Here is a 27,127-nt window from a genome sequence, read left to right as displayed (position 1 = left end):
TTGCTGTGACAGCAAATAGTTCGCTGCCACAGAAAACTTTTTTTTATCCGTGTAGCAACGGTTTCTATATTAATCGTTTGACAACCGTTGCAAGCATAGAAAAAGTTTACCGTTGCAGCGAACTGTTTGCTGTCACAGCAAATTAGGTTATCTAATATAGGGACAGCGAATAAACTTTGCTGTGGGGTCAAAAAAGTTTGCTGTGACAGTAAATTTTTGAAAAATTAACACTGATATTGTTTATCATAGCAAATTTTTTCGTTGTCATAGCAAAATATTTAGCTGTCGTTACTAATTTTGATGGATCCGATAACAAACATCAGTTATCATTTAACAGCAATTCCTTTTTTCCGTGTTTGAAAAAATTGTCATTTTTTTTGAAAATACATTATATATTATAGTAATTATTTATTCCGAATAGTTGATACTATTAGATAACGTAATTTGCTGTGACAGCAAATAGTTCGCTGCCACAGCAAAATTTTTCTATCCGAGTAGCAACCGCTTCTATATTAATCGTCTGACAACCGTTGCAATCATAGACAAAATTTGCTGTGGCAGCGAATAATTTGCTGTCGCATCAAATTACGTTAGCTAATATAGGGACAGCGAACAAATTTTGCTGTGGGGTCAAAAAAGTTTTGCTGTGACAGTAAATTTTTGAAAAATTAACACTGATAGTGTTTACTATAGCAAATGTTTTCGTTGTCATAGCAAAATATTTAGCTGTGGTTACTAATTTTGATAGATCTGATAGCAAACCTCAGTCATCATCTGTAAGCAATTCCTTTTTTTTCGTGTTTGGTAAAATTGTAATTTTTTTGAAACTACATTATATAGTATAGTAATTAATTATTCCGAACAGTTCATGCTATTAGCTAACGTAATTTGCTATGACAGCAAATAGTTCGCTGCCACAGCAAACTTTTTCTATCCGTGTAGCAACCATTTCTATAATTATCGTTTGACAACCGTTGCAAGCATAGAAAAAATTTGCTGTGGCAGCGAACTATTTGCTGTCACAGCAAATTACCTTAACTGATATAGGGACAACAAACAAATTTTGCTATGGGGTCTAAAAAGTTTGCTGTGACAGTAAATTTTTGAAAAATTAACACTGATATTGTTTATCATAGTAAATTTTTTCGTTGTCATAGCAAAATATTTAACTGTGGTTACTAATTTTGAAAGATCCAATAATTTTTTGAAATTACATTTAAAAAAACAAACGAAAACAATTTTTTGAGTACGTAATAATTTTGTTTAAGTTCATCTGCTTGAAATTACTACCCGCGATATCAAAAGGAAGTTTTTCACCGCTAATCTGAATGCAGTCGTGGGAGGATTTCTTTTGGTTTTCTTTCTCGCTATCTTTTTTTTTTTTTTTGGCCTTGTTGACCTGAATTGATCCTTTTCTTGCGACGAACCCACCTTTAGACTTTGTTTCCGCTAACTCTCGGGGAGTTATAGTTCTCGCTCTCTCTCTCTCTCTCTCTCTCTCTTAAGAGATTTTACGAAAATCGAGGCAAAGTACTTAGGACATTCTTGGGTGGGTTCGTTAATGCCGCATGATATCTACGTACTGAACATCCACGAGACAGCTCAGCTTATCTCAGCGAGTATTCCATTTGGAATAAGACTGGACTGGATTGCCCCAGTGAATAATCTTAAGATTTTCCTTCAAGATATTCTCAAGGGCTTTTCAAAAGTATATTTCGTACGTTCATTCTGCGGTTGGCAATGCTCGTGAATTTCAACCTTAAAATTAGGTTACAATTTGTGTATGCTCACTCTATTTATCATTCAATAAACTTTTAAGAGTTAAACATCCATGAAAAGGGATTTTTTTAAAAAAAAAGGAAGATTAGTTTGAAAACAAATTTCGGAACTAAAATTAGAGAATTAAAATTTAGTTTCGAACAAAAAGGAAAAAGAAAAAAAATAATTTTAATTAATTTAAATAAAACGAATCGTTTTGGAATGAAAGAAAAAACCAAAATTAACTTTTGGAATTATTTGTAATGAACTGGAAAGAATTTCTTTTTGATTCGGAAAAAAACTGATTGAACATAAATTAGTAACTTTTTTTGTCTAGAGTGAAAAAAATAATAAATGCTTCTATTTTTCAAAGTTTGCTATAATTTTTTTTCCAAATGAAAATTTATTTAATAAAATAGTCAAATAAATTTTTTTTCTCCATTATAATAATTCTCATAAATATATATAAAAATTGAAATAGAACAATATTAAAAATGGATGAATGAGACACGGTCAAAAGGGTGTTCCAGTTGATTTGAAAGTAAATTTTTATCACGAGAGTGGAAAACCAAGTTCCTCAAAAAAAAAAAAAAAAGAAAAAAAAAACAAAGTGAAACCAACCTTTTGACAATTGGAGAAAAGTTGAAAATGAAATATTATAGTTTCACCGTGGCGCGCGCGCGACAATATACTTGGGAATCACGAAGTAGGATTGCAGTTGGCATTCGAGTGACAAAAAAGGGATCGATTTCACTTGGAAGCTCGCCTCTAGAATTCCCCTCCCCCTTCACCCCTTCATCCCTTTAACTCCTTCCACCCCTTTTATTTTTATATGGCATGAGAGCGAGACCAAATGACGGTTTAGCCCCGGCTTTGGAAAAACAGTCGAATGCGCTTCCAATGCATCTCTCTCTCGTTTTAAAACTACTTAACCCCTTTCAAAACACTAAAAATAACATCGGTCTGTGAATTTATTTTTTATTTTTATTTATTCATAGGCAAGGAACAAGTTTTTTGGGCTCTTTTTTCCTTTTTTTTCAAATTTAATGAATTTATTTTTGGTCAATTGATTTTTTTTCTGTTTTTTTAAATATTTATATTGACAAAACATTTTTTTCAATTATTAAGTTGAATAATAGAATAGAAAAAAAAATAAATAGAAAATTATTTTAAAAAATTATTCACTAATTAATAAATAAATTTTAATAATAATAAAATTATAATACTAATAATTTCAATAAATTTATTAAAATTATTATTTAAAAAAAATAGAAAAGAATTAAAATTATGCTTTTGGAATGAAACGGAATTTATTCGAATTAATCAGGAAAGAATTTTTTTTTTTTAAGAGTTGCATAAAAATTTGGATTTGAAAAAAAATTTTATTTTTAAATTAATTACTATTTCCAGAGGGCAAAGTGAGAAAAATAAAATTAAATAAAATCATACCTAATAAAAGTCATTGAAGTAAGGTAAAAAAAATCCATACCTGAAACAAGAAAAAAACAAACATTTTTTAGTACAAAAATCCATCAAATAAGACAATATTAAGGCACACATAACAAATATTTAAATAAATGTGAAAAAATAAAAAAAATAATTTAAAAAAATCAAATAAATATCATTTTTAATATAGTTATTGTTTTTGTTATTATTGTTATTTAATATTGTTGTTGTTATTGTTATTGTTATTGTTATTGTTATTGTTATTGTTATTGTTATATTGTTATTAAAAAATATGTTATAAAAAAAATTATTTAATTCAAATAATCGACTATTATCAATTAAATATTTACTTGAATCAAATAATTTTTAAAACCAAATAATTGAATTAAATAAACTAATTTCTGCATTTCAAATAAATATTTATTTAATAATAATCAAGTAATCAATAAATCAAATAAAAATTTCTTTTTTTTTGTCAATGTATAATAATAATAATAATAATAATAATAATCAGTACCGTATTATTCTATACACAAAAACAAAAATCATTATGTCCCCAAAAATATAGGTCAAATATAACAATGAATTTCAATTTTCATATAAATATAAAATATGATGAATAAGCGAGAAAAAAAAATCAATTATTTATTGTCAACTTTTGTCACGCATAATTCAGGTCAATGTTTCATCTGTGGTTGACTGTTCACATTCTGCATTTGAAATAGAATTCAAAATATAAAAGCACTCGACAATTATTCTCTAGAAAATGAATGAATTGTAGTAAAAGCAAAATAAGCCCCATTATATGCTTCAACCAAAAAAAAAAGAAAGAAAGAAATACATGATTCATTGAAATCAGAAAATAAACACGAAAATTGCTATGGACTTTTATTAATAAATACATACGAATTGGAAAATCACACAAATTGCACTTTATCAAATAATTTTCCCTTATATGCAGGTATATAGAATTTCATATATATGTTAATTAAAAAAAAAAAAGATAATAATGGAAATAATTTTGTTATTAATTAAATTTCGATTAAATATAATTTTTTTAATTGGAATTTATGTGTATAGGAAAAAGAATTGATAAAAATACAATTTTAGTTGAATAAATTTTCCTTGAGTTTTTTATATTCTTGTTCCTTTTGTTGAATATATTTTTTAAATTTATTTTTCTCTTCTTCAGATTCGCGTTGTCTCAAATTTTTTATATAAAATTGTTGATCGATGAGATCCTTTTGGTAGCGTAATGCAGCCACCTTCTTACATTTTCGATCGTAATCCATCAGCTTAGCGTCGTTCTCATTCTGTTTCATGAAAACATCACGTTCACGATCGATTCGTTGCTTTTCGTTTACTTTAATTTCTTCCTTCTCCTCCAACTGTTTTCTACGTATATCAAGGACTTTTTGAAGTTCACGAGCACGAGTCTCGTCTCGTTTCTTCATTGCACGACGTCTCATCTCCTCAGCATCCTTCTCGTACTTACCAACAATTTCCTCAACCTCGGCATTTCGTCTTGTTTCCTGCTCCCGGAATTCCTGCGCATTGAAAAAAAAAGAAGAATACGATTTTTATTTACTTCCTTTTTTCAAACCCCTCTCTTGTATTTCACGTTTTATTTATTTTTTTTTTTTTTTTGTTTTTTTTATTACTCTTTGCTCTCTTCTTTCGCGCAGTTTTACTGCAATTCACACGCTTACCCGCGTACGAGGAACGATATGTGTTTTCTAAGTGGAAAAATCCTTCTATAGTCAGACAAATAAATCCAAGTAAGAATAATGTGAAATAAAAATTTTAAGTGAAAATACCATTTTATATATATATATATATACGGTTCGACAAAATAAATCCTAGTAAAGGGAGAAGATGAAAATTTCAAGTAGAAAAATTTACGCGAAACAGACGCAGTGCGGTTATATATTCTATATAGACAAACTATAATTATATATTAGAAAGAAATAAATCTATAAGGGGAACGCGAATGTAATTCTCAAGTGGAAAGATCCCATGGAATCGGGTATTAAAAAAATCAATCGAATTAAGTCAATAAAACAAGACAGAATTAGCAATTTACTAGAAGTATAGAAAATAACTAGAAAATAACTAGAAATTAACTAGAAATTAACTAGAAATAAAATATAACTAGTAATTAAATGAGAATTAACTAGAAAATAACTGGGATTTAACTAGAATTAACTAGAATTAATAAAAAACTGAAACTAGAACTAGAAAATAACTAGGAATTAACTGAAAATCAACTAGAAATTAACTAGAAATAGAAATTAACTAGAACTAGAAAATAACTAGAAATTAACTGAGAATTAACTAGAAAATAACTAGAATTAGAAAATAATTTGGATTTAACTAGGAATTAACTAGAAAGTAACTAGAATTAGTGAAAAACTAAAACTAGAACTAGAAAATAACTAGAAATTAACTGGGAGTTACCAAGAAATTAACTAGAACTTAAAAATAACTAGGAATTAACTGGCGATTAACTAGAGATTAACTAAAACCAGAAAATAACTAGGAATAAACTGTCAATTAACTAGGAATTAACTAGAAATTAACTAGAACTAGAAATTAACTAGAACTAGAAAATAATTAGGATTTAACTAGGAATTAACTAGAAAGTAACTAGAATTAGTGAAAAACTAAAACTAGAACTAGAAAATAACTAGGAATTAACTGGGAGTTACCAAGAAATTAACTAGAACTTAAAAATAACTAGGAATTAACTGGCGATTAACTAGAAATTAACTAAAACCAGAAAATAACTAGGAATAAACTGTCAATTAACTAGAAATTAACTAGAACTAGAAATTAACTAGAACTAGAAATTAACTAGAACTAGAAATTAACTAGAACTAGAAATTAACTAGAACCAGAAATTAACTAGAACTAGAAAATAATTAGGATTTAACTAGGAATTAACTAGAAAGTAACTACAATTAGTAAAAACCTAAAACTAGAACTAGAAAAGAACTAGGAATAAACTGGCAATTAACTAGAAATTAACTAGAACTTGAAAATAACTAAAAATTAACTGTGAATTAACTAGAAAATAACTAGGATTTATCTAGAAATTAACTAGAACTAGGAAATAACTAGGAATTAACTGTGAATTAACTAGAAAATAACTAGAACCAAAAAATAACTAGGAATTAACTGGAAATCAACTAGAAATTAACTAGAAATAGAAATTAACTAGAACTAGAAAATAACTAGGAATTAACTGGGAGTTACCTAGAAATTAACTAGAACTTAAAAATAACTAGGAATTAACTGTCAATTAACTATAAATTAACTAGAACTAGAAAATAACTAGAAATTAACTGAGAATTAACTAGAAAATAACTAGAATTAGAAAATAATTTGGATTTAACTAGGAATTAACTAGAAAGTAACTAGAATTAGTGAAAAACTAAAACTAGAACTAGAAAATAACTAGAAATTAACTGGGAGTTACCAAGAAATTAACTAGAACTTAAAAATAACTAGGAATTAACTGGCGATTAACTAGAGATTAACTAAAACCAGAAAATAACTAGGAATAAACTGTCAATTAACTAGGAATTAACTAGAAATTAACTAGAACTAGAAAATAACTAGAACTAGAAAATAATTAGGATTTAACTAGGAATTAACTAGAAAGTAACTAGAATTAGTGAAAAACTAAAACTAGAACTAGAAAATAACTAGGAATTAACTGGGAGTTACCAAGAAATTAACTAGAACTTAAAAATAACTAGGAATTAACTGGCGATTAACTAGAAATTAACTAAAACCAGAAAATAACTAGGAATAAACTGTCAATTAACTAGAAATTAACTAGAACTAGAAATTAACTAGAACTAGAAATTAACTAGAACCAGAAATTAACTAGAACTAGAAAATAATTAGGATTTAACTAGGAATTAACTAGAAAGTAACTACAATTAGTAAAAAACTAAAACTAGAACTAGAAAAGAACTAGGAATAAACTGGCAATTAACTAGAAATTAACTAGAACTTGAAAATAACTAAAAATTAACTGTGAATTAACTAGAAAATAACTAGGATTTATCTAGAAATTAACTAGAACTAGGAAATAACTAGGAATTAACTGTGAATTAACTAGAAAATAACTAGAACCAAAAAATAACTAGGAATAAACTAGGAATAAACTGGCAATTAACTATAAATTAACTAGAACTAGAAATTAACTGTGAATTAACTAGAAAATAACTAGGATTTATCTAGGAATTAACTAGAAAGTAACTAGATTTAGTAAAAAACTAAAACTATAACTAGAAAATAACTAGGAATTAACCGGGAATTAACTAGAAATTAACTAAAACTAGAGAATAACAAGGATTTAACTAATAATTAACTAGAAATTAACTAGAAATTAACTAGAACCAGAAAATAACTAGGAATTAACTGGGTATTAACTAGAAATTGACTTGAACTAGAAAATAACTAGACAGACAGTAGAATTATGTAAAAATAAAAATGTTTAAATTAAAAGAAAAAGCTATTAATGAAAGAATTATTTAATTTTTAAGTAGTAAACCCTCTTTTTAGTCAGACAAAAATTCACAGAAGACTAACAGAGAAAGTATAAGTGCAGAAATGTCCTTTTATATAGATTTAAGTAGAACCGCCTTGTTTTAGTCAGACAGAAAAATTATGGAGTAATGAAAAATTTTTGATTAAATAATAATCAATTAATGAAATAATATTGAAAACTCCCTTTTACAGTCAGAAAAAAAAAAATATATATATATATATATATTCAAATAAAACTAGACTATAAAAAGTTTCAATTTTTATTAACTTCTTTCTTTTTTTTCTTTTTTTTTTTTATTAATTTCTTTCAACTTCATTTTAGTTTCACTGCAATTCACACGCTCCGTAAACAAACAACAAACAACAACGCGATGTGAAAAAAAGGAGAAATCAAAAGACAGATGAAAAAAAAGAAATTGAGAAAGAATTTAAAAATAAAATCAACAGAAAGAAGAAGTTTTTTAAAAAATATATATTTCTTCTTTCAAAGAAAATTTATTATAAAAATGCAGAGAGAATTATAAATGAAAAACAATATCTCATTTAAGAAATTCATTGTTCTTGTATTTAAAAAAAATATATATATAGAAAATGTGTTTAATAAAAATTTTTGCAAAAAAAAATAACAATTCGAGCAAATAAAATTCGGTTTAGCAAAATTATATCCAATGAAAATCTAATAAACGAAAATTCTAACAATTGATTTTCAAAACTTATTTATGTTTTTGTACTACAAAAAGGGAATAAAAAAAAAAAAAAAGTTTAGAAAGACATTTTTTTCTATAAGTACCCAATAACGATTTTCTTATCTAATATATCTATAGAGAGAGAGAGGGAGAGAGAGAGATAGAGAGAAGCTGTTTCCTAAGTTTTTAATAAAATTAGACACTGCACTGTTAATTTAATCACACCGTAAAATGTATTACCGATTCTTGAAACTTGAAACTTGTCTTTCAACAAAGGTTTAGTGGGAAGTTACCTGAATGAGATCACTTTCAATTTCTCAGCCGGGTGCTGGAATTCGAAGCTTTCTGCGCCCATTAAAGTGAAGTATCAAGTTAGAATAGAAAGCGTTAGGGCGTTGAGAATTTTCAAAGAGCTTTGTTTCAAACCCAGGTGAAGAGTAATCAGCACCCTTATATTGTCTACATATATATATATAAAGAGAGAGCCAACTTTTCCTCTTTGAAAACTTTTCTATTTCATAAACTTTTTTTTTTCTATTTAATTTCACGCGACTCTAAATATATATATATTATTTCTAATTAATTCTCCATTCTATTAAATCACCGGTTGTGAAATTTTTTTTGCAAATTATTTAAAGTCGAAAAAATATTTTTCTAAATAAGAATTTAAAAAATTTTTCTACCTTGAAATTAGCGAATTATTTTCGATTTTTTATAAGTCAAAAATTTTTGGTTTTCAATTTTTTTTTGACGTGAAGTTTAAATAAATATTTTTTCTTTTACCTGAAGACTCTTTAAATACGCCAACTGTTCGTTTCGAAGATCGTTTGATAAGTGTTTTTCTTCTCTTTTCACCATTGCCAGCTCCTTTTCAATCAGATCTTGAAACGTGCGTTCCATTGCTGCCTCCTTAGAGACACGCTCAGCCTGACACATTCGTGCCATTTTCAATTGATCTTTCAGATCCCTTTTCAACTTGTCCTTTTTATTTCTCTCCCATTCGAATCGTGATGCTTCCTCTTTTTGAAGATCCTCGCAAAGCTGTCTAACATTCTCGCATTGCTCTTTCTCAACGCGTTTTCGTTCCTCGGACATCAACGCCTCTTTGCCAGCAATTTGCTTTCTCAAAGTAGCCTCTACATCGAAAATTGCGATAGCTCGCTTTTTTGCCTCCTCATCCTCACGTAATTTTATTCCTTTCATCTATCAAAAAAAAAAAAAAAATAATGGTTAAAAAAAAATAATTTTCTATTTTTTTTTTTACATAAGTATTATTATAATAATTATCATTATTATTATATAATATAAATATAAATAATTCTCACGTTATTCAACATTAAATTATGCCACATTAAATTGAGTATTTTCTCTTCATTTTTTTGTGCATTATTCTCCTCTATTTGCATTAAATTACAATGTTTGACATTTTCGATAGTTTTCTTGGCAAAATAATCTCTTACTTCTGGACACATATCGAGAAACTGCTGATGTCGCTTCGACTTTATAAAAGATAATCTAGCATTTTCTTCCTGTCTTTTAGCTTCTTCAATTCGACTTTTTAAATTCTCTTGGTAGAATTCTCTACTCTCCTCAGCAATTTTGATGATTTCTTTAGTTAAAATTTCTTCTTCATTGAGCATCAATTTTCGAAGCTTTTCTCGACGACGATTCAAATCTTCCTCATATGCATCAATACCTATTTATACATATTATATTTTTTTATTTATCATTTACAATTTTTTTTTTTTAATTCAATTTAAAACCAAAAAAAAATTATTTTATTTATTAAAAAATAATTTTATTGGCAAAAAAAAAAATTATATTTACCTATTTTTATTTTATTGTTTTAAAAAAAAAATAAAAATGTGAAAACTATTTTATTGCATGGCAGATTCATTATTATTTAAATAAAATCGTAAAGAGGAAAATTCACCTTAAATTTATATATATCATTTAAATATATGATAATTTGAAGAATTACGATATCCTACTTTCCGAATATAGTCGCGAGTAGATTAAAGTTTTGTAACTTGTGCATTTTCTTGTTCTGAGTTTCTGAGATTCAGAGACAAGACCACAATTTTCTAATTTCATGGCATGTCACATTCACTTCACGCCATCTTAATTCTCCTGTTATCCACTTTCTGTCTTATTTCTAACTTAATAAAGAAAATAAAAATGCAATTTTTATATTCAACATTAAAAATAAAATCATCGAGCACAGGAAAAATAAAATATCGATTTAAAAAAAAATTATTATTATTATTATTATCGAATTAATGCGAAATGATAATAAAAAAAAATTTATTATCAAATTAATGCAAAATGATAAAAAAAAAATCAAATTAGCGTGTAATAAACAAAAATTATCAACTTATAAAATGCTAATAAAAAATAATTATCAAATTAAAGCGAAATAATAAAATAAAAATTATTATATCAAAATAGAAATAAAAAATTTTAAAAAAGGAATTATTCTCCGTTTCATTAATTATAACTGTCAACTGCAATATTCTATTAAACTTTAACATTTATGTTCACTAGATTCTCAACAGTGGCTTTTATTGTATATCGTATAATTTAAGAGATTTGATCAACTGCGTTTATAGTGCAATTTCCTATTTTATTATATAACCATTCTCCAATTGAAGAATCACAATAGAATTCTCGATACTAAGTAAAATGTATACTAGATTTATGTGTCATAAACTAATTTTCAAAATAAACTCAAGAAAGCAACAGGTTATTCGAACAAAAAAAAAAAACCTAATCTTTTTTTTTTTCGTTAATTCTAACAATTTTTAACAAATACGAAATTCACTTTTTTCATTTTTTTATTTCGATAATTTTTTTTTTTTATCAGTATTTTTACCAGCAGAGATTTTTTTTTTAAATTCTCAGTGAAAAGTACAAAGAAAAATCTTTCTCTCTATTTTTCTCGATTGCGATGGAAAAATATATATGTATATATTTTTTTTTCCTTTTTCACTTAATAATTACAGTTTCGCGTTTCTTTTTAATTTGCACACCATTCATGCAGTAAAATTAGAACAAAGGAATTCCCCTCGTCATTTTATTTACAAGACCTATTGTCCCAGGAGCAGAATGTCTACAATTATTCTTTAGTCGTATCTTCTGCAAACAGAACGCCAACGCTATGGGGACCAAAACTATATGCTTTTACTCGTCGCCGAGTAATATAATATTTACGTGCTTCGTGAACAACGAATAGCGAATGAAGAGAGGGTGAATTTTTATACAGTGCACGTCTCGCCACGCTTGTAGTAAATTTCTTAAACTTGATAGGACGCCGAATAAAAACACAGTTTTTTTTTTGTTTTTCTTTTTTTTTTTGACAAGCAACTTCTATTGAATAGTACATGGTTGTACCCTTTCGGTATACATATACAACTTTTTCTAAATTATTCCCCCCTCGAATGCATTTTCAATGCAAAAAAAAAAAAAAAAAAAATTGGAGAACATTTTTCCTAGCCTCAAAATTTCAACTCAGAGAAAAGGTATTTATTTATAATAGTATGAAAAAAATTTTTTATTTAAAAAAAATTACCAAAAAAATGGACAAAATAAATTATATATATAAAAAATTATCGACCTAGAATTCTACCATACCGACTGATGGTAAAACAATTTTTTTCAAAAAATGAAAATATAAAAATTACTGACATAGAAATCTGCCTTACCGACTGATGGTAAACCAGTTTTTTTTCAAAAAATGAGAATATTAAAAAATTACCGGCACAGGAATCTTCTTTACCATCGGTCGGTAAGGTAGATTTCTGTGTCGGTAATTTTTATATTTTCATTTTTCAAAAAACTGTTTTGCCATCAGTCGGTAAGGTAGATTCATGTGTCGATAATTTATATATTTTTATTTTTCGAAAAAATTGTTTAACCATCAGTCGGTAAGGTAGATTTCTGTATCGGTAATTTTTTATATTTTTCACGGTTCAAATTTTTTGCCATCAGTCGTTAAGGTAGATTTCTGTATTGGTAATTCTCAATATTTTCACGGTTCAAATTTTTTACCATCAGTCGGTAAGGTAGATTTCTGTATCGGTAATTTTTTATATTTTCATTTTTCAACGAACTGTTTTACTATCAGTCGGTAAGGTAGATTTCTGTATCGGTAATTTTTTATATTTTCATTTTTCAAAGAACTGTTTTACTATCAGTCGGTAAGGTAGATTTCTGTATCGGTAATTTTTTATAATTTCACGGTTAAAATTGTTTACCATCAGTCGGCAAGGTAGATTTCTATATCGGTAATTTTTTATATTTTCATTTTTCAAAAAAAAACTGTTTTGCCATCAGTCGGTAAGGTATATTCCTGTGTCGATAATTTATATATTTTCATTTTTCAAAAAAAATTGTTTTACCATCAATCAGTAAGGTAGATTTCTGTATCGGTAATTTTTTATATTTTCACAGTTCAAATTTTTTTACCATCAGTCGGTAAGGTAGATTTCTGTATCGGTAATTTTTTATATTTTCACGGTTAAAATTGTTTACCATCAGTCGGTAAGGTAGATTTCTGTATCGGTAATTTTTAATATTTTCATTTTTTTTTGCCATCAGTCGTTAAGATAGATTTCTGTGTTTTTCTGTTTTGTCATTAAAAAAAATACATAAACTTCATGAAACTAAAAGGAAAATTATTCAATAATAATGAGTACTGAATTTTCTGGCAAAAATTGTTAAAAAAAAAGAACACGAGAAAGTAAATGAAATAAAATTTGAATAACTTTGACGTTATTGTTATATTCCCCGGTGTAAAAAAGAAACTGTAGTTCGATTACAACAGTAAATTAAAAAAATGTACCTTTTCTGATGGTCTACCATTCAATTTTGTTTTCAATGCATGTCCAATTTAATCAATGTTGAGTATTCCAGAGGCTATAGGTTCAGTCTTTATGAATATTTCTATATATATACCAAAGTTACATTTTTCCACATATATTCTGAATAAAAAAAAAAGAAATTTCCTCTACTATTTGCCAAGAAAAAAATTTGCCAATATTTTACATTTTAATATTACCTATATTTATACACACACACAAAAAAAAATAAACATTTACTGTGAGCAAAAATTTTCAATTCCAAATATATTTAATAATAAAATATTTAGTCTCGTAAAAAAAATAAATTTTTCTAAAATAAATAGAATAGAAAATGTACAAAAATAATTTTACAAAAATGCAAATTTTTGTCCGAGGGCAATTTTTTGAAATAAAGGAAAGGAAGAAGCAATTTCAAACAAAAATAACAGAAACTTTTCGAGTACTCGAAAATACATATTTTCCTATGAGAAAAAAAAATGTAACCATATAAGACTCGTTTTTATTATTATTATTTTTTTTTTTATTTTGCAATTTGGCTGGTTGAAAAGTTCCACTATAAAATCAGCATTGTAAATCCTTGCTCGCGGGCTTACATGTACTAGGAATTATATTCGCCATTAGACTTACAAGCTTGCGCACATAGGAAAGAATAATAATTTTATGTCTAATAAAGAAGAATGATCAAAAGTTGGGTGTATATAGGAGTAGAGAGAAAATCGGGAGGAGATAATACTACAACGAAGTATACAATCGCTTTTCATAATTTATCTCGATTCTGGCAAGCTTCTCTCTCTTTCTCTCTCTCTCTCACTCTTTGCGACTTCTACCCAATATATATCCCCTCCCCTCTTTTCCACCCACACTATCCTATTCCACTTTATTTGTTTCCCCAGAAACTGCAGGCGACGCGAACCCGCGAAGAACAAACTTTGCAACGCGAATGCACTATTAATTAAAAGATACGAGGCTATATTCTTCGTTTTTTTTTTTTGTTTCTTTTTGCTTCGTTCATTTCGAGTTTAAAAAAACATTATTTGGTTAACTTCAATACCATTTGCTGTAAACAAACGAGTACTTGGAAAAGCTCTTCATATAATGCAAAAATAGGCAAAAAAAAAATATCGGTTTTTATTTTTTAATTCTTTTATTTTCACTGGAAACTTTTGTTTTATCTAGTTTTCATTGAATTTTTCTATTGATAAGAAATTTAAATTATTTTTTTATATATAGGTAATCAAATCATTTAAATTATTTGGAATCAAATAATTGAAATACCGACTGATGGTAAAAAAATTGAAAATATATAAATTACCGACACAGAAATCTACCTTATCGTCGGATGGTAAACAAATTTTGAAATAATTACCGGCACAGAAATCTACTTTGCCGACTGATGGTAAAACAGTTTTCTGAAAAATGACAATAGAACGAATACCGACACAGAAATCTACCTTGCCGACTGAGGGCAATAAATACTGTACATTTAATTACTTAATAGAATAAATAAAAAAAAATTAAATAAAAATTGAATTAATAATTGAAATTAATTTTAAATTTGGAATCAATTTAAATTATTTTCAAATATTAATTTAAATCTTTTTTAAAAAATGTTCATTTGTTCAATTAAATAATTAAAAATATATTTAACTATTCAATCAAATAATTAATAATATTTTTTATAATTATAAATCAAAGAAATGCTACTCGAATGGTAAAAAAACGATTTTAGTCAAATTTAACACGATAAAAAAAATGAATTAAATCGAGCATCTTTTGTATATTCATACATATTAGTGGGGAGAAAAAACAAACATTAATATATTTCCGGGATTTTTCTTTTTTTTTATGACAGCGAGGGACTTTTATTGTATGACACTTTATTGACTCGCGAGAGTGATTGATATTAATCTTTTCAAATATCTCTGCAAAAATATTGTTCGCATTTTTTTTTTTTTTTTTTTTTTTTTTTTAATTTCATTACTTTTTAAATATTTTATAATTAGATTTCCCTTCGAAATGGAAATTCAATCTACAATATTTGTGTGTCTGATAAAATCAGATTTTATATTATGATTAAATATTTAATGTATATATCAAAAATGTATTTTCAAAATGAGAGTTTTAAAAATTTTGAAATTTTAATCAAGCATATTTAATTATTAATTATTACTACTATTACATAATAATAATAGAAATTAATTTTTTAAATAAAATTTAATTATTTCTCTCCATTAAAAATTAATATATATACCTTTTGCTTCATTTTTTTTTTTTTTTAAAGAATCAGCCCTTTTAATTTTCCTCATAAAGATAAATTATAGTTTTATTGATTTTATATTAAAATCCCTTATCTTCTTTAGAGTATGGTATATTATGCAAAAATAAATCGAAAGCGTTAGAATATAGTTTATTAATTGAAAATAAATGTAAATTAGAAATTTTATATTAAAAAAATTATATTTTTTAGTAAAAATTTAATTGTTTAATAAAAATTAAATTTTCTTTTTTTGTTATATACTGAGATTGGATGTACCTAATTTAATTTTTGCGTCGAACACATTTTTCTCGCACTTTTTCTTTGTTCTCTGAATGAAATTGATCGTATCGTGTAAGTGCTTCTCATGACGAGCATGTGCATTGGTATTGAAGATAAAATTCGATGAATTTAGTTCATCCTCGCGAATCCGGTCACTGCTGCTGTAACCAACACGATGAACCTGGTTGGAGTGAAAACCACCTTTCCCGGGTACTGGTAACCTGTAGCCACAAACGACATTAGCCGTTCCAGCTACGTTTATCGGCCTACAACGTGATTTGACTGCTTCATGCCCAGGAACGTGATTTGAACGTACCGCAATGTTCATTGTCTCTCTTTGGAGACACTAAATACAAAATAGACAGTTCGAGTGAACGAGACTCTAGTGATTATGCCAGTCGAGTACATTGTAAAACGTAATGGGCCAAATTTTATTGAGTTACACGTTTCTCCCCCTCTCTCTCTTTCTATCTATCTATCTATCTATCTATCTCTATCTATCTCTCTCTACGTGAAGTCAATTTACCCTTGGGAAAACGAAGGAAAGAGTCTGTGATCTGTTTTTTAAGTCACAAAACATTCTCTACGATACATTTTATATGAGAGCAAGTGAACTTAAAGGAAATTCTTCTATCAATTTTTTTTCTTTTATGAGCACTCAGAGCAGGGCATGCATAAACGTGGAATGTTAAGAAAAAAAAAAAATTCCAGATAAATTTCATTATTTTTTAAAAAAGGAATCATTTTTTTTTTTCAAAAAACGATTTTTTTTGCGAAAGTTAATTTTTTCGTAAATTAATAGGAAAAAAAAAACAATAATTTATAATTGTCACAATTGTAACTACCATAATTGAAAATATCATCGATTATAACAAATCATAATAATAAAACAAAAATAATTATAATTTACTGTAATTAGTTAAATAAATAATACTATATAATTAAATATATTTTATATTAATTACATTATTATATTAAATTATTATATTATTATTAAAATATACAATTACTAATAAATAAATAAATAAAAATACATTTTTTAAAAAGTTCCCTTTACTAATAATATACTGAGTTTCATATTAATTAACTAATTCAATTTAGTAAAATATTTTTGAATAATAAAGCAGATTATTTGTATAAACAGAATATATATATATATATATATATATATATATATATATATATATTTCCATCAATAAACCTCATTTTATACGATTCATTTCATACAAAATAGGTTATAAAAAATAGTGCAAAGTTACATTTTCTTTTACGAACGCATGAGAAAAATATAATACTTTATAAACTGTTTGTGGGCGCAAATATTAAAAATAATAAATGCTATATCGATATTATATATAAATTTTATGTGATTCTACAGTCCCCGGTAGCTATTTTTTTTATACATTATTATATTGAAACACAATAACCGGATGTGCTAAAATTTTAAATTCCTATATAATATTCTCTAAAATCGAGTTTTCATAAGATATATTTTGCAAATAGAAAAATAAAATTTTAAAAAATTAAAATAAAATTAAATTAAAATTGAATTATTTTAACTACATGAATGTAGAATAAAAAAAAAAAAAGTGAAAATTATTAATTAATCCATTTAAGTGAAATATTGAAACAATTAACGTTAATTAAATTGAAATAATAAATTGTTTTCTCGAAAAATATTATTTTCCCAATATTATGCAATATATATATATATATCAAAGAACGTCTCAATTTCTGTATTTATAACTGTACAACTCGCACTTCATAACGCGTTAATTAACGATTATGTAATTATTGAATAACTAGGGTAATTGGCTATAGAAGCTGTTATTAAATAAATTACTATCTAATAATTAGAAATATTTTACGAGTGAACTATAATGGTTAATATCACAATTTATATCGTTATGCGTATATGTATAACAATAATAATAAAAATTCTTTAAATGGTTTACATAAAAGTTATTAACCTATAAAACAGCTATATTGCAAAGGACTAGGTTAAATGAAAACATCTATCTATATATATATATATATATATATATATATATATACAGAGAAAATTTAACAGCTTTTACAAAATCAAAATATTAATATAATAAAACGATATTTAAATCATTTTTTTAAAATAAAAATTAAGAAAAAAAATATATTTTCTATTCAATTTAAAAGTTTTTTTTTCCTCCTCTAATGATCGTCCATGTCTGGACTTTAACAAATAAAAGAACAACGTACTAACAGTGTAAGAATTTAATTGGTTCAACTTTATAATTGACAAACAAAATCTAAAAGAAAAAATATACATATTTAATTAAAATCAGAATTTAAAATAAATTTGAAAAAAAATATATATTATAAATAAATATAAAAAAAATGTAACTTCAAAAATGTGCATAATTTAAAAAATATTTTATCTGGTTTAATTTAATTTAACGTTTAATTGCGTTTTAAAAAGTTTTTAATGAAAATTAATGAACAAAAACTAATTTTTTAGGAATTCTTTAGAAAAATATTAATTTTTAATTTAAAAAAAAAAAAATTAATTTGAAAAAAAAGAGGAAACACTGTTTAAAATTTTAAAGTTGAGATAAAATTTATATATCACTTATTTCCAGAAATTCTGTCGTAATAAAAAATTCAAACTGAAATTTTTTTTTTTTTTCATCCAACCTACAACTGTGCAATTAGATTAACAAACATATATTCATGTTTGAAATTACGTAAATTGGATTAAAAGCTTCATTTTCACCAAAAAGCAACAAATTAACAAAATATTAAAGTTTATTTAATTATTTCTTCCTCGTAATTTTCATGGTCCTTTGAATTTATGATATCTATATAATATCAACGTATTTTAATTAATTTATAATAAGAAAAAATTTCAAATTTTAAAAGAATTCTAATAAATATTAGATAATTAAATAGATTGTAAATAAAAAAAAATATATATATAATAAAAATCACAATATTTAAATTACAATCATGATAAATAATTTTTTACCCAAATTCAATAAATTAATATTAAATATAATGATAAAAATAAATTGATTCAAATAATTGGTTACTTGATTATTATCAAATAAATATTTACTTGCACCAAATAATTTTTATTTGAATTAAATAAATTATACTTCTTGAAACAATGAAAAATAAAAATATTTAAAATTACCGACACAGAAATCTACCTTACCGACTGACAGTAAGACAGATTTAAAAAATGGAAATATAGAAAATTACCGACATAGAAATCTACCTTGTCGACTGATAATAAAACATTCCTAGAGTTTCTTCAAAAAAATTACCATCAGTCGGCAAGGTAGATTTCTATGTCGGTAATTTTTTATATTTCCATTTTTTAATCTGTTTTACTATCAGTCGGTAAGATAGAATTCTAGGTCGGTAATTTTTTATATTTTTATTATTTATTTATTATTATTTGAAATTGTAGTAATATTAATAATAAAATAATTATAAATATAATTGTAATAATAAAAATAATAATAATAATAATTGAAATCGCAGGCTAAAAATCATATTCCCAAAAAGAGAAGAAAAATTTGTCCCACTTTGGCAACAATAATGGGACATTTATCTTGCTTTCAAATATAGAAAGAGAGCCAAGGAAAAATTGTAAGCTTTATTAAAATGTGCTTTCACATTATAATAAAAATAAATGAATGTAAATGCGAGAATGGAGAAATGCTTGAAATTCACAACTTTTTGGCAGCATTCCACGCAAGGAATTTTGGATTTACAAAACTTTATGTTGATGAGTGATAGAAAGAGTTTTCGCGAATGAGAAAGAGAGTAGAAATAAAGAGATAAAGTAAGAGAGAAAATCGTGAAGGTTTAAACGGTGATATTAAATATTTGAGCACAGGATAATGACCAAGAGTGGCTGTAAAAGGACTGGAGAGGTCACATTTCTTGGTAGAATTTAGTGCTTTAGTGAACCCGAGTCTGCAACAGGACTCTAACCCTATAATTTTTTTTTCTCCTTTCCTTTTTTTTTTTTTTTTGCTTTCTCTTCTTCATCCTTAGTAATAGGAGAATGGGTCTCTCCCATGGGATATACCATGGCTTGGAATTTTCAACGAGAGGTTCCCGGAGTTCAAATTCCCAGCTGCGTGCTCCCACAGGAATCCATCCCCCTTGTCACTTTGGGGGTGAAAGAGAAAGAGAGAGAGAGAGAAAGGGTCACGGCCTCAACGAGGGCGTTACTTGCTTTCGACCTTTTGATTATTCTAATATATTCTAATTGCCTGGTGTCACTCTAGAAGTCGGAAATATTGCCTTGCAAATACCCTTCTCAATATTCTTTATCAGAAAATTATACTCCCGTCTATTTAAAGAGTCTATATACACTTTGTAACCACAAACTTTTATAATGGGATATCCGTATCCAGCATATCTCTCTCTCTCTCTCTTTATTATTCGTGTGATATTAAAAAAAAAATTAATTGAAATTGAATATATTTTCAGATTATTGAAAAATAACTTTTTTAACTGTGAAATTATTTAAAGTTGCTTTCATTCTTTTTTTTTTTAATATTATTCTTTTTATTAATTTCTTTTTTGATATAGAAAATTTTTTTATTACCAATAATTTTTGTATTTGAAAGAAATAAGATTTAATTGATTTAAAAAATTATTTAGTTCGAGTAAATATTTATTTGATAATACTCAAATAATCGAGTATTTTAATTAAATAAATTTTTTTCCATTATATAATATAAGAGTTTAAAAATCAATGTAAATACCTACTAAAAGTTGTATAAATAATTTATTACAATTATAATTATTATAATATAAATAATAATAGAATAATTTTTTTTAAGCATATTTTGTGTATAGTATTTGAAGCATAAATGTAAGAAACAAAACTACAATGCATTAGTAAAATTAATTGTTATCTTATCGATAATGTAATCTTGCTTCGTGGTTAGGTTCTCGACTTGTGAGTATGTTAGGGTCGTGCGTTCAATCCCCGGCAGTGAAAGAATTTTTTTCAAGAAAGTAAATAAGCGTTAATTACATAAAAAAAATTACAAAGGGGAGCAATATATATTTAAAAAAATTGATAGCTATCTACGTTAATGATAAAAATTAATTATAATTCTAATCGATAAATTATTCTTACAATTAATGATAATTGTAATCAATATACGGTAATTTAATGTTACTTGGTGGGAAATAAATGGTAGAATTACAACCGAATCTAGTATAAAAAAAATATAGTTACAATATATGGTAGTTACAATCAATGGTAATTACAATATTAATGATACAATAGTATAAAAATAAATTTTCAAAACATGATAAAAAATACCAAAATTAAAAAATAATAAATAGAACAATAAATAAAACTTGAAAAAAAAGTTTCTGTTTCAATATCATTTCTATTCTTTATAATATAATAAAATTTACCCTCCTCAAGAAAATAACCGATTAAAAAAAGTATTTTCCAGTTTCACTTGAACTCCTCATATATATATATATATACAAAGAGTAGAACTTTATCTTTCTCCAAGGGACTAAAAAGATCCTTTAGATTATTTACAATAGAAAAACGAAAAGAAATCTTTAATCTTTAGAAGGTAAAAATATTGTTTACCTCGAGATTGGATTCTAGATGGTTTCGTAATTGTTTGACTTTCTTTTCACTAAACATCAATACAGAAATGCGAGAGATAGAGAGAAAGAGAAGAAGAAAAAAAGAGAATACTTTCCTTCTCCTTTTTTTTATATATATATAAAAGTTACCAGAAATTGAAAAAGTTATTACATGCCCGTTTGAAGAAGTATAGAATTTAAAAAAAAAAAACAAAACAAACGTTATTTTTTTTTTTTTTTTTTTTTTTTTTTAAAAAAGAGAAAATATAGGTTATATCTTACGGATAATCATCTGACAAGATATGATTGAACATGAAACTGAGCGCGAAACTATGGGGATCTGTTTGTCGTCGTCATGACGATGAATTATCGAGCGAAAGCAAACCATTGCATTGTAATAGTAGTAGTGGTAGTTCTTGTTGTTGTAGTATAGTAAAGCTTGCTGGTAACTTTATTCACTTTCCACTCGAGAAACAATTTTTCAAAAGAAAAAAAAAGAAAGAGAGAAACTGTGAAAGAATGCACAACGTGAACGCTTTTCAGAGGACGAGGAATGAATGTGTTATATGTATATACGTATATATATATATATAAACATGTTTGTGTGTTAATTTTGTCCCTTCATTAGCTGAGTGGTGGTTGAGACAGTTGCACATAGGCTCGCACCAAGAGAGAGTACATATTTCAAAAGATAAATTTACAGAGAATTCTTTTCATACGATACATATATATATATACATATATAAAAGAAATACCACAGAAAATACTGCTCACATTCTCCAGAATATTAAACTATATACATCTAGACGAAAATTTACTTGAAATATATTTCACTTATTCATGTGATGTCCGCGGGCAGATTTGAATAAAGTTTAATTTTAAATTGGAATTTAGTACACGATATATATATACATGTGTCAAGAATTTTACAAAATAATTAATTTACAAAATTATATGTTTTATAATTTAATTGTATATGTATATGTATACAATTAAATTATAAACAATATCAGAAATCAGTAAATTATATTTTTTTGAAAACAAATATTAATATGTCAAGAAATATATATATATGAAACGAATATAAATCCAAGAGAACAATAACATGTAATTATATTAAAGTTTAATTGCATCAAATGAATTTCATTTCTGTTTACATTATTATTTTTTCACGTTACATGTAACACAATTGTTTTTACTATTCAAAATTAATGAAAATTGCAAAATAAAATTTTTTTATTTTTGCTTTTGATTTTTTTTCTATTATAATATTATATTTATGTATTTATTTATTTTGTCATATAATAATAATGAAAATTCTTACAGCAAAAGGAAAAATATTTGTAAAAATTACCGACATAGAAATCTACATTACCGACTGATAGTAAAACAATATTTTTTAAAAATTAAAGATATTAAAATTACCGACCTAAAAATCTACATTACCGACTGACGGTAAAACAGATTTTTTGGAAAATGAAAATATAAAAATTTACCGAAACAGAAATCTACCTTACCGACTGATAGTAAAACAGCTTTATGGAAAATGAATATATAAAAATTACCGACACAGAAATATGCCTTATCGACTGATGGTAAAACAGATTTTTTTTAAAAACGAAAATATAAAAAATTACCGACACAGAAATCTACTTTACCGACTGATAATAAATTTTTTGAAGAAACTCTAGGAATTTTTTATTATCAGTCGGTAAGGTAGATTTCTATGTCGGTAATTTTTTATATTTCCATTTTTTAATCTGTTTTACTATCAGTCGGTAAGGTAGATTTCTATGTCGGTAATTTTTTATATTTCCATTTTTTAATCTGTTTTACTATCAGTCGGTAAGATAGATTTCTATGTCGGTAATTTTTTATATTTTCATTTTTCAACAAATCTGTTTTACCGTCAGTCGGTAAGATAGATTTCTAGATCGGTAATTTTTTATTTTTATTTTCCAAAAATTTACCAGCAGTCGGTAAGGCAGATTTCTATGTCGATAATTTTTTATATTTTCATTTTTTAAAAAATCTGTTTTACCGTCAGTCGGTAAGGTAGATTTCTAAATCGGTAATTTTTTATTTTCCAAAAATTTACCACCAGTCGGTAAGGCAGATTTCTATGTCGGTAATTTTTCATATTTTCATTTTTCAAAAAAATCTGTTTTACCGTCAGTCGGTAAGGTAGATTTCTATGTCAGTAATTTTTTATATTTTCATTTTTTCAAAAATCTGTTTTACCATCAGTCGGTAAAGTAGATTTCTAGGTCGGTAATTTTTATATTTTTATTTTTCAAAATTTTTTACCATCTACCTAAATAAATATATTTATTTAGGTAGATGGTAAAAAATTTTTACAAAAATTTTTATAATTATTAATAATTTATTTATTTATATATATATAAATAAATAAATTATTAATAATTATAAAAATTTAAAATATAAATAAATAATAAATAAATCATGTAAATTAATAATAATAATAATAATTTTTTATGCTTTTAATTTTTTATATTTCTATTATTTTTCATTTTTTATTTATTTCCATTGAAAAGAAAAAGAAAAATCGTTTTTTTTCTATCTATCTAAAGGATAGACGAAGATGCGTGTAGGTTGAAGAAAAGAATATTCGTGAGACTTGAAGAGCACAACCTCCGGAGAATATTTCCCAAAGAAGACCTAGAATTTATTTTCTCTTTCGACAAAGAATTCGTATTAGTATTCGAGTGATTTCTGATATCTATGTTATATACATAACCATCTATATATATATATATATATATATATATATATATATATATATATATATCTTACATCCTGATATCTTGACATTGTGATAAAGGTCGTGTGAAATCCCACTGAATTTCTCAAAGGGTATAAAGAGTGAGAGAGAGAGAGTGATAGAGTAAGAGAGAAAAAGAGAAAAAGAGGAAGTGAGAGATTCGAATAAAAATTTGAGGAGAAATCCTTCAAAGAAAGCCTTTCACGGTGCTTTTTCAAGTAGAAAACCGGATATTAAGTACCTAAAACGATTTTAATGAAACAGGATTCGCCCCCATTGCAAAAGACGTACAGTCAAATATGATGAGATTATTTTCCATTTTTTTTTTCAAACTATTTTCCCGCAGCGCGCACACAATTAGATTTAACACATTCATAATTTTTTCTTGGCAATTTTTTTCTTTTCTATGCATTAAAAGTACATAATTTCAAATAAAGGATTAAAAAGTTTCGAAAATAGATTAAAAACTTTTTCTAAAGAGGATAAAAAAAAACTGCTCAAAACAGTTTTATTATTAAAAGTAATCGTAGCTGCGTGGATTTGCATTCGATTCCCATTTCTATGGTGGTCTAGGGTTCGATTCTTCACGTCAGTTAAAAAAATTTTACTATCAAAAAAATGTTTATCAATTATAATTACAATTAAAAAAATTTTTTTTTTGTTAAATAAGATACGGAAAAAAAGTTTTCACTTACAACAGCGATATATTTTACTAAAAATAGGAAAAGTTTTTGCTATTGAAGAAAAATATATCGCTGTTCCAGAGAAACTTATCTTTTAGGTGAAAATTTTTTTTGCCTGAATTTAAAAATATTGAAATAATATCAGAATTTATTATATACATAAATGTAATTAGAATGAAAGGGCGCATATAGTGCATTAAGATATAATTTGCGAGTTCATATAATGTTTGACATTTCTACCCTGTTAATGACAAATAAACACCCTTTTTCATTGGAAATTATCGTCGATAATTTCAGGCGCAATTATGCATCTACAAATGTTATACCAAACACAAATCGAGTTACACAATTTCCAATGTACCCCACGAGGATTCTATTTTCCATACGTTATAGATTAAATACATACACTCCGGTAAATATTTAACATAAATTTCAATTGATATTCCTCGTATATATATATATATATATATATATATATAATAATGAGAAAGTTTATTCTGCTCGTTTTCATCAATTAATCATTAAAACGAAAAAAAAAATAAATTTTTATTTTATATACTTTTTTTTTAATTAACGATTTTAATTTTTTAACAACTTTTTTTATCATTTAAATTAAAACTGCAAATTTGTCGCAATTTAAATGTAATAATTTTCATTTGCTTTTTGTCGGATATTATTTTCTATTTAATTTGTCAGATAATTAGTAAGTAACTTTTTTATTTTTCAAATATTTTTTTTCGGAGGCTTTCAACGTTTAATTAAATATAATTTACATAATACAATTAAAATTCACTGAAAGTGTATGTGTATTTATATTATATATTATGTTACAGAAAAAACAATAAAGTATTCATTTCTTTCATTAGTGTCAAGCAAAAATTTTGAAATTACCAATAACAAGGTTATAAAAGATAAAGAATATAGCGAAGGTATATCGTGTAACACGAGAGATATAAATTTAGAAAAAACAAAGGAAAATAAAAAAGGCATCTATTGTGTGTGTTGGTCTCTCTCCAGTCATAAAAATAACCGACAAAACCTCAAACACTTTCTAAAAGAGTTTGTAAGCATTTTTTTTTTTTTTTTTTTTTTATTAAATATTTATACGCTTTTTAAAAAATAAAACAGTTTTCAAAGGGTAGTGTTAAAAAAACAAAATATTTAACTAAAAGAAAAAAAGTTTAAAAAAATGGATTTTTTAATTAAAAAAAGATTTTATTCGCGTATAAAAGTTTTTTTTAAAAAATAAATTTTTATTGAAAAGGTGTAAATATTTGATAAAAAGACTAAAGATTATTATCGATAATAATAATATAATACCGAGGAAAGTTTTAAAGAGAAATTTGTATCATAATAAAACTTTTAATTAGAATGCAATTATTGTTTTAGTAAGAGTATAATCTATAATTAAAAACACACATACACATGGAAACCCTCCCCCCCCCCCCGAATGAATATTTGACATCTTTATTATATATCGCAGAAAATGTATATATATATATATATAGTCATATACCAATTATTGTCTCCGATATATATCGTAATGACTTAAAAAGTAGAATTTTTATTATGTCCCTGCAATTATCTGCATTAATTTTTTATGTTCACATTGACAACGTTTTAATTCACGAGACAAGTACAGTCCATTATTTTTAATAGATCATAATTATTTCCGTAGAAGGATTATCTCCGGCGCTTCTAGTTAACATAGAACACCATCGAAGCGTCTGCATGAAGCAATTATCACACCCTTTTCATTCTATTTTCGAAATATATATTGCTCCAAGCATGGAATATTGCTCTCTCAATTATCAAAATTGTTAATTGTTTTTAATTTTTGTTACTTTTTTTTTTAAAAAAAAAAAGAATGGAAAAAAATTTTTTTATTAAAAAATTAAAATCAATATTTGTTAAGGTACTGATTATAATTTTTTATTTAAAAAAAAAATTTGTATATTTAATAATTAATTTGTGTGTAAATATTTATATATATTATATTCAGATATAATATACACACTCTGGAAATGAAAAAAAGCAATTCAATACAAGAAAAACAATATTATGTAAATTATTCATTGGAAAAACTGTTTCATGCAATTTTCAAAAAAAAAAAAAAAAATGCAATAACATTTTCTGGTTATTTTCATGTAAATTTCCCCTCACAATATTCCAGTTTTCTATTATTCGTGTTTAACTGTAATTTT

General features: G+C 25.4%; 1 protein-coding gene across 1 annotated transcript; it reads right to left on the bottom strand.

Annotated features, from left to right (window-relative positions):
• Positions 1 to 4,008: 4,008 nt before the first annotated feature.
• Positions 4,009 to 21,629, bottom strand: LOC127283084 (calponin homology domain-containing protein DDB_G0272472-like). Its single transcript, XM_051307750.1, has 5 exons — positions 21,460 to 21,629; positions 15,843 to 16,191; positions 9,776 to 10,146; positions 9,234 to 9,653; positions 4,009 to 4,751 (listed from the first exon to the last, which is right to left on the bottom strand). The coding sequence occupies exons 1-5, from the start codon at positions 21,514 to 21,516 to the stop codon at positions 4,311 to 4,313; spliced, it is 1,638 nt and encodes a 545-aa protein (XP_051163707.1). The 5' UTR covers positions 21,517 to 21,629; the 3' UTR covers positions 4,009 to 4,310.
• Between the last annotated feature and the right edge of the window lie 5,498 nt (positions 21,630 to 27,127).

The sequence above is a fragment of the Leptopilina boulardi genome, unplaced genomic scaffold, assembly GCF_019393585.1.
Source record: "Leptopilina boulardi isolate dan_hultmark-lab unplaced genomic scaffold, ZJU_Lbou_2.1 LbouV2_305, whole genome shotgun sequence".
Lineage (NCBI taxonomy): Eukaryota > Metazoa > Arthropoda > Insecta > Hymenoptera > Figitidae > Leptopilina > Leptopilina boulardi.
Note: the sequence above shows the minus strand (reverse complement) of the source record. Positions and strands in the feature narration are given on the sequence as shown.

Excerpts from the sequence above, each read along its gene's own strand:
- LOC127283084 (XM_051307750.1), bottom strand. The coding sequence starts at position 21,516 with ATGTTTAGTGAAAAGAAAGTCAAACAATTACGAAACCATCTAGAATCC. Across the intron at positions 10,147-15,842 it reads CGACGCAAAAATTAAATTAG|GTATTGATGCATATGAGGAA; the intron begins GTACATCCAATC and ends ATGTATAAATAG. Across the intron at positions 4,752-9,233 it reads CGTATTTAAAGAGTCTTCAG|GAATTCCGGGAGCAGGAAAC; the intron begins GTAAAAGAAAAA and ends TTCAATGCGCAG.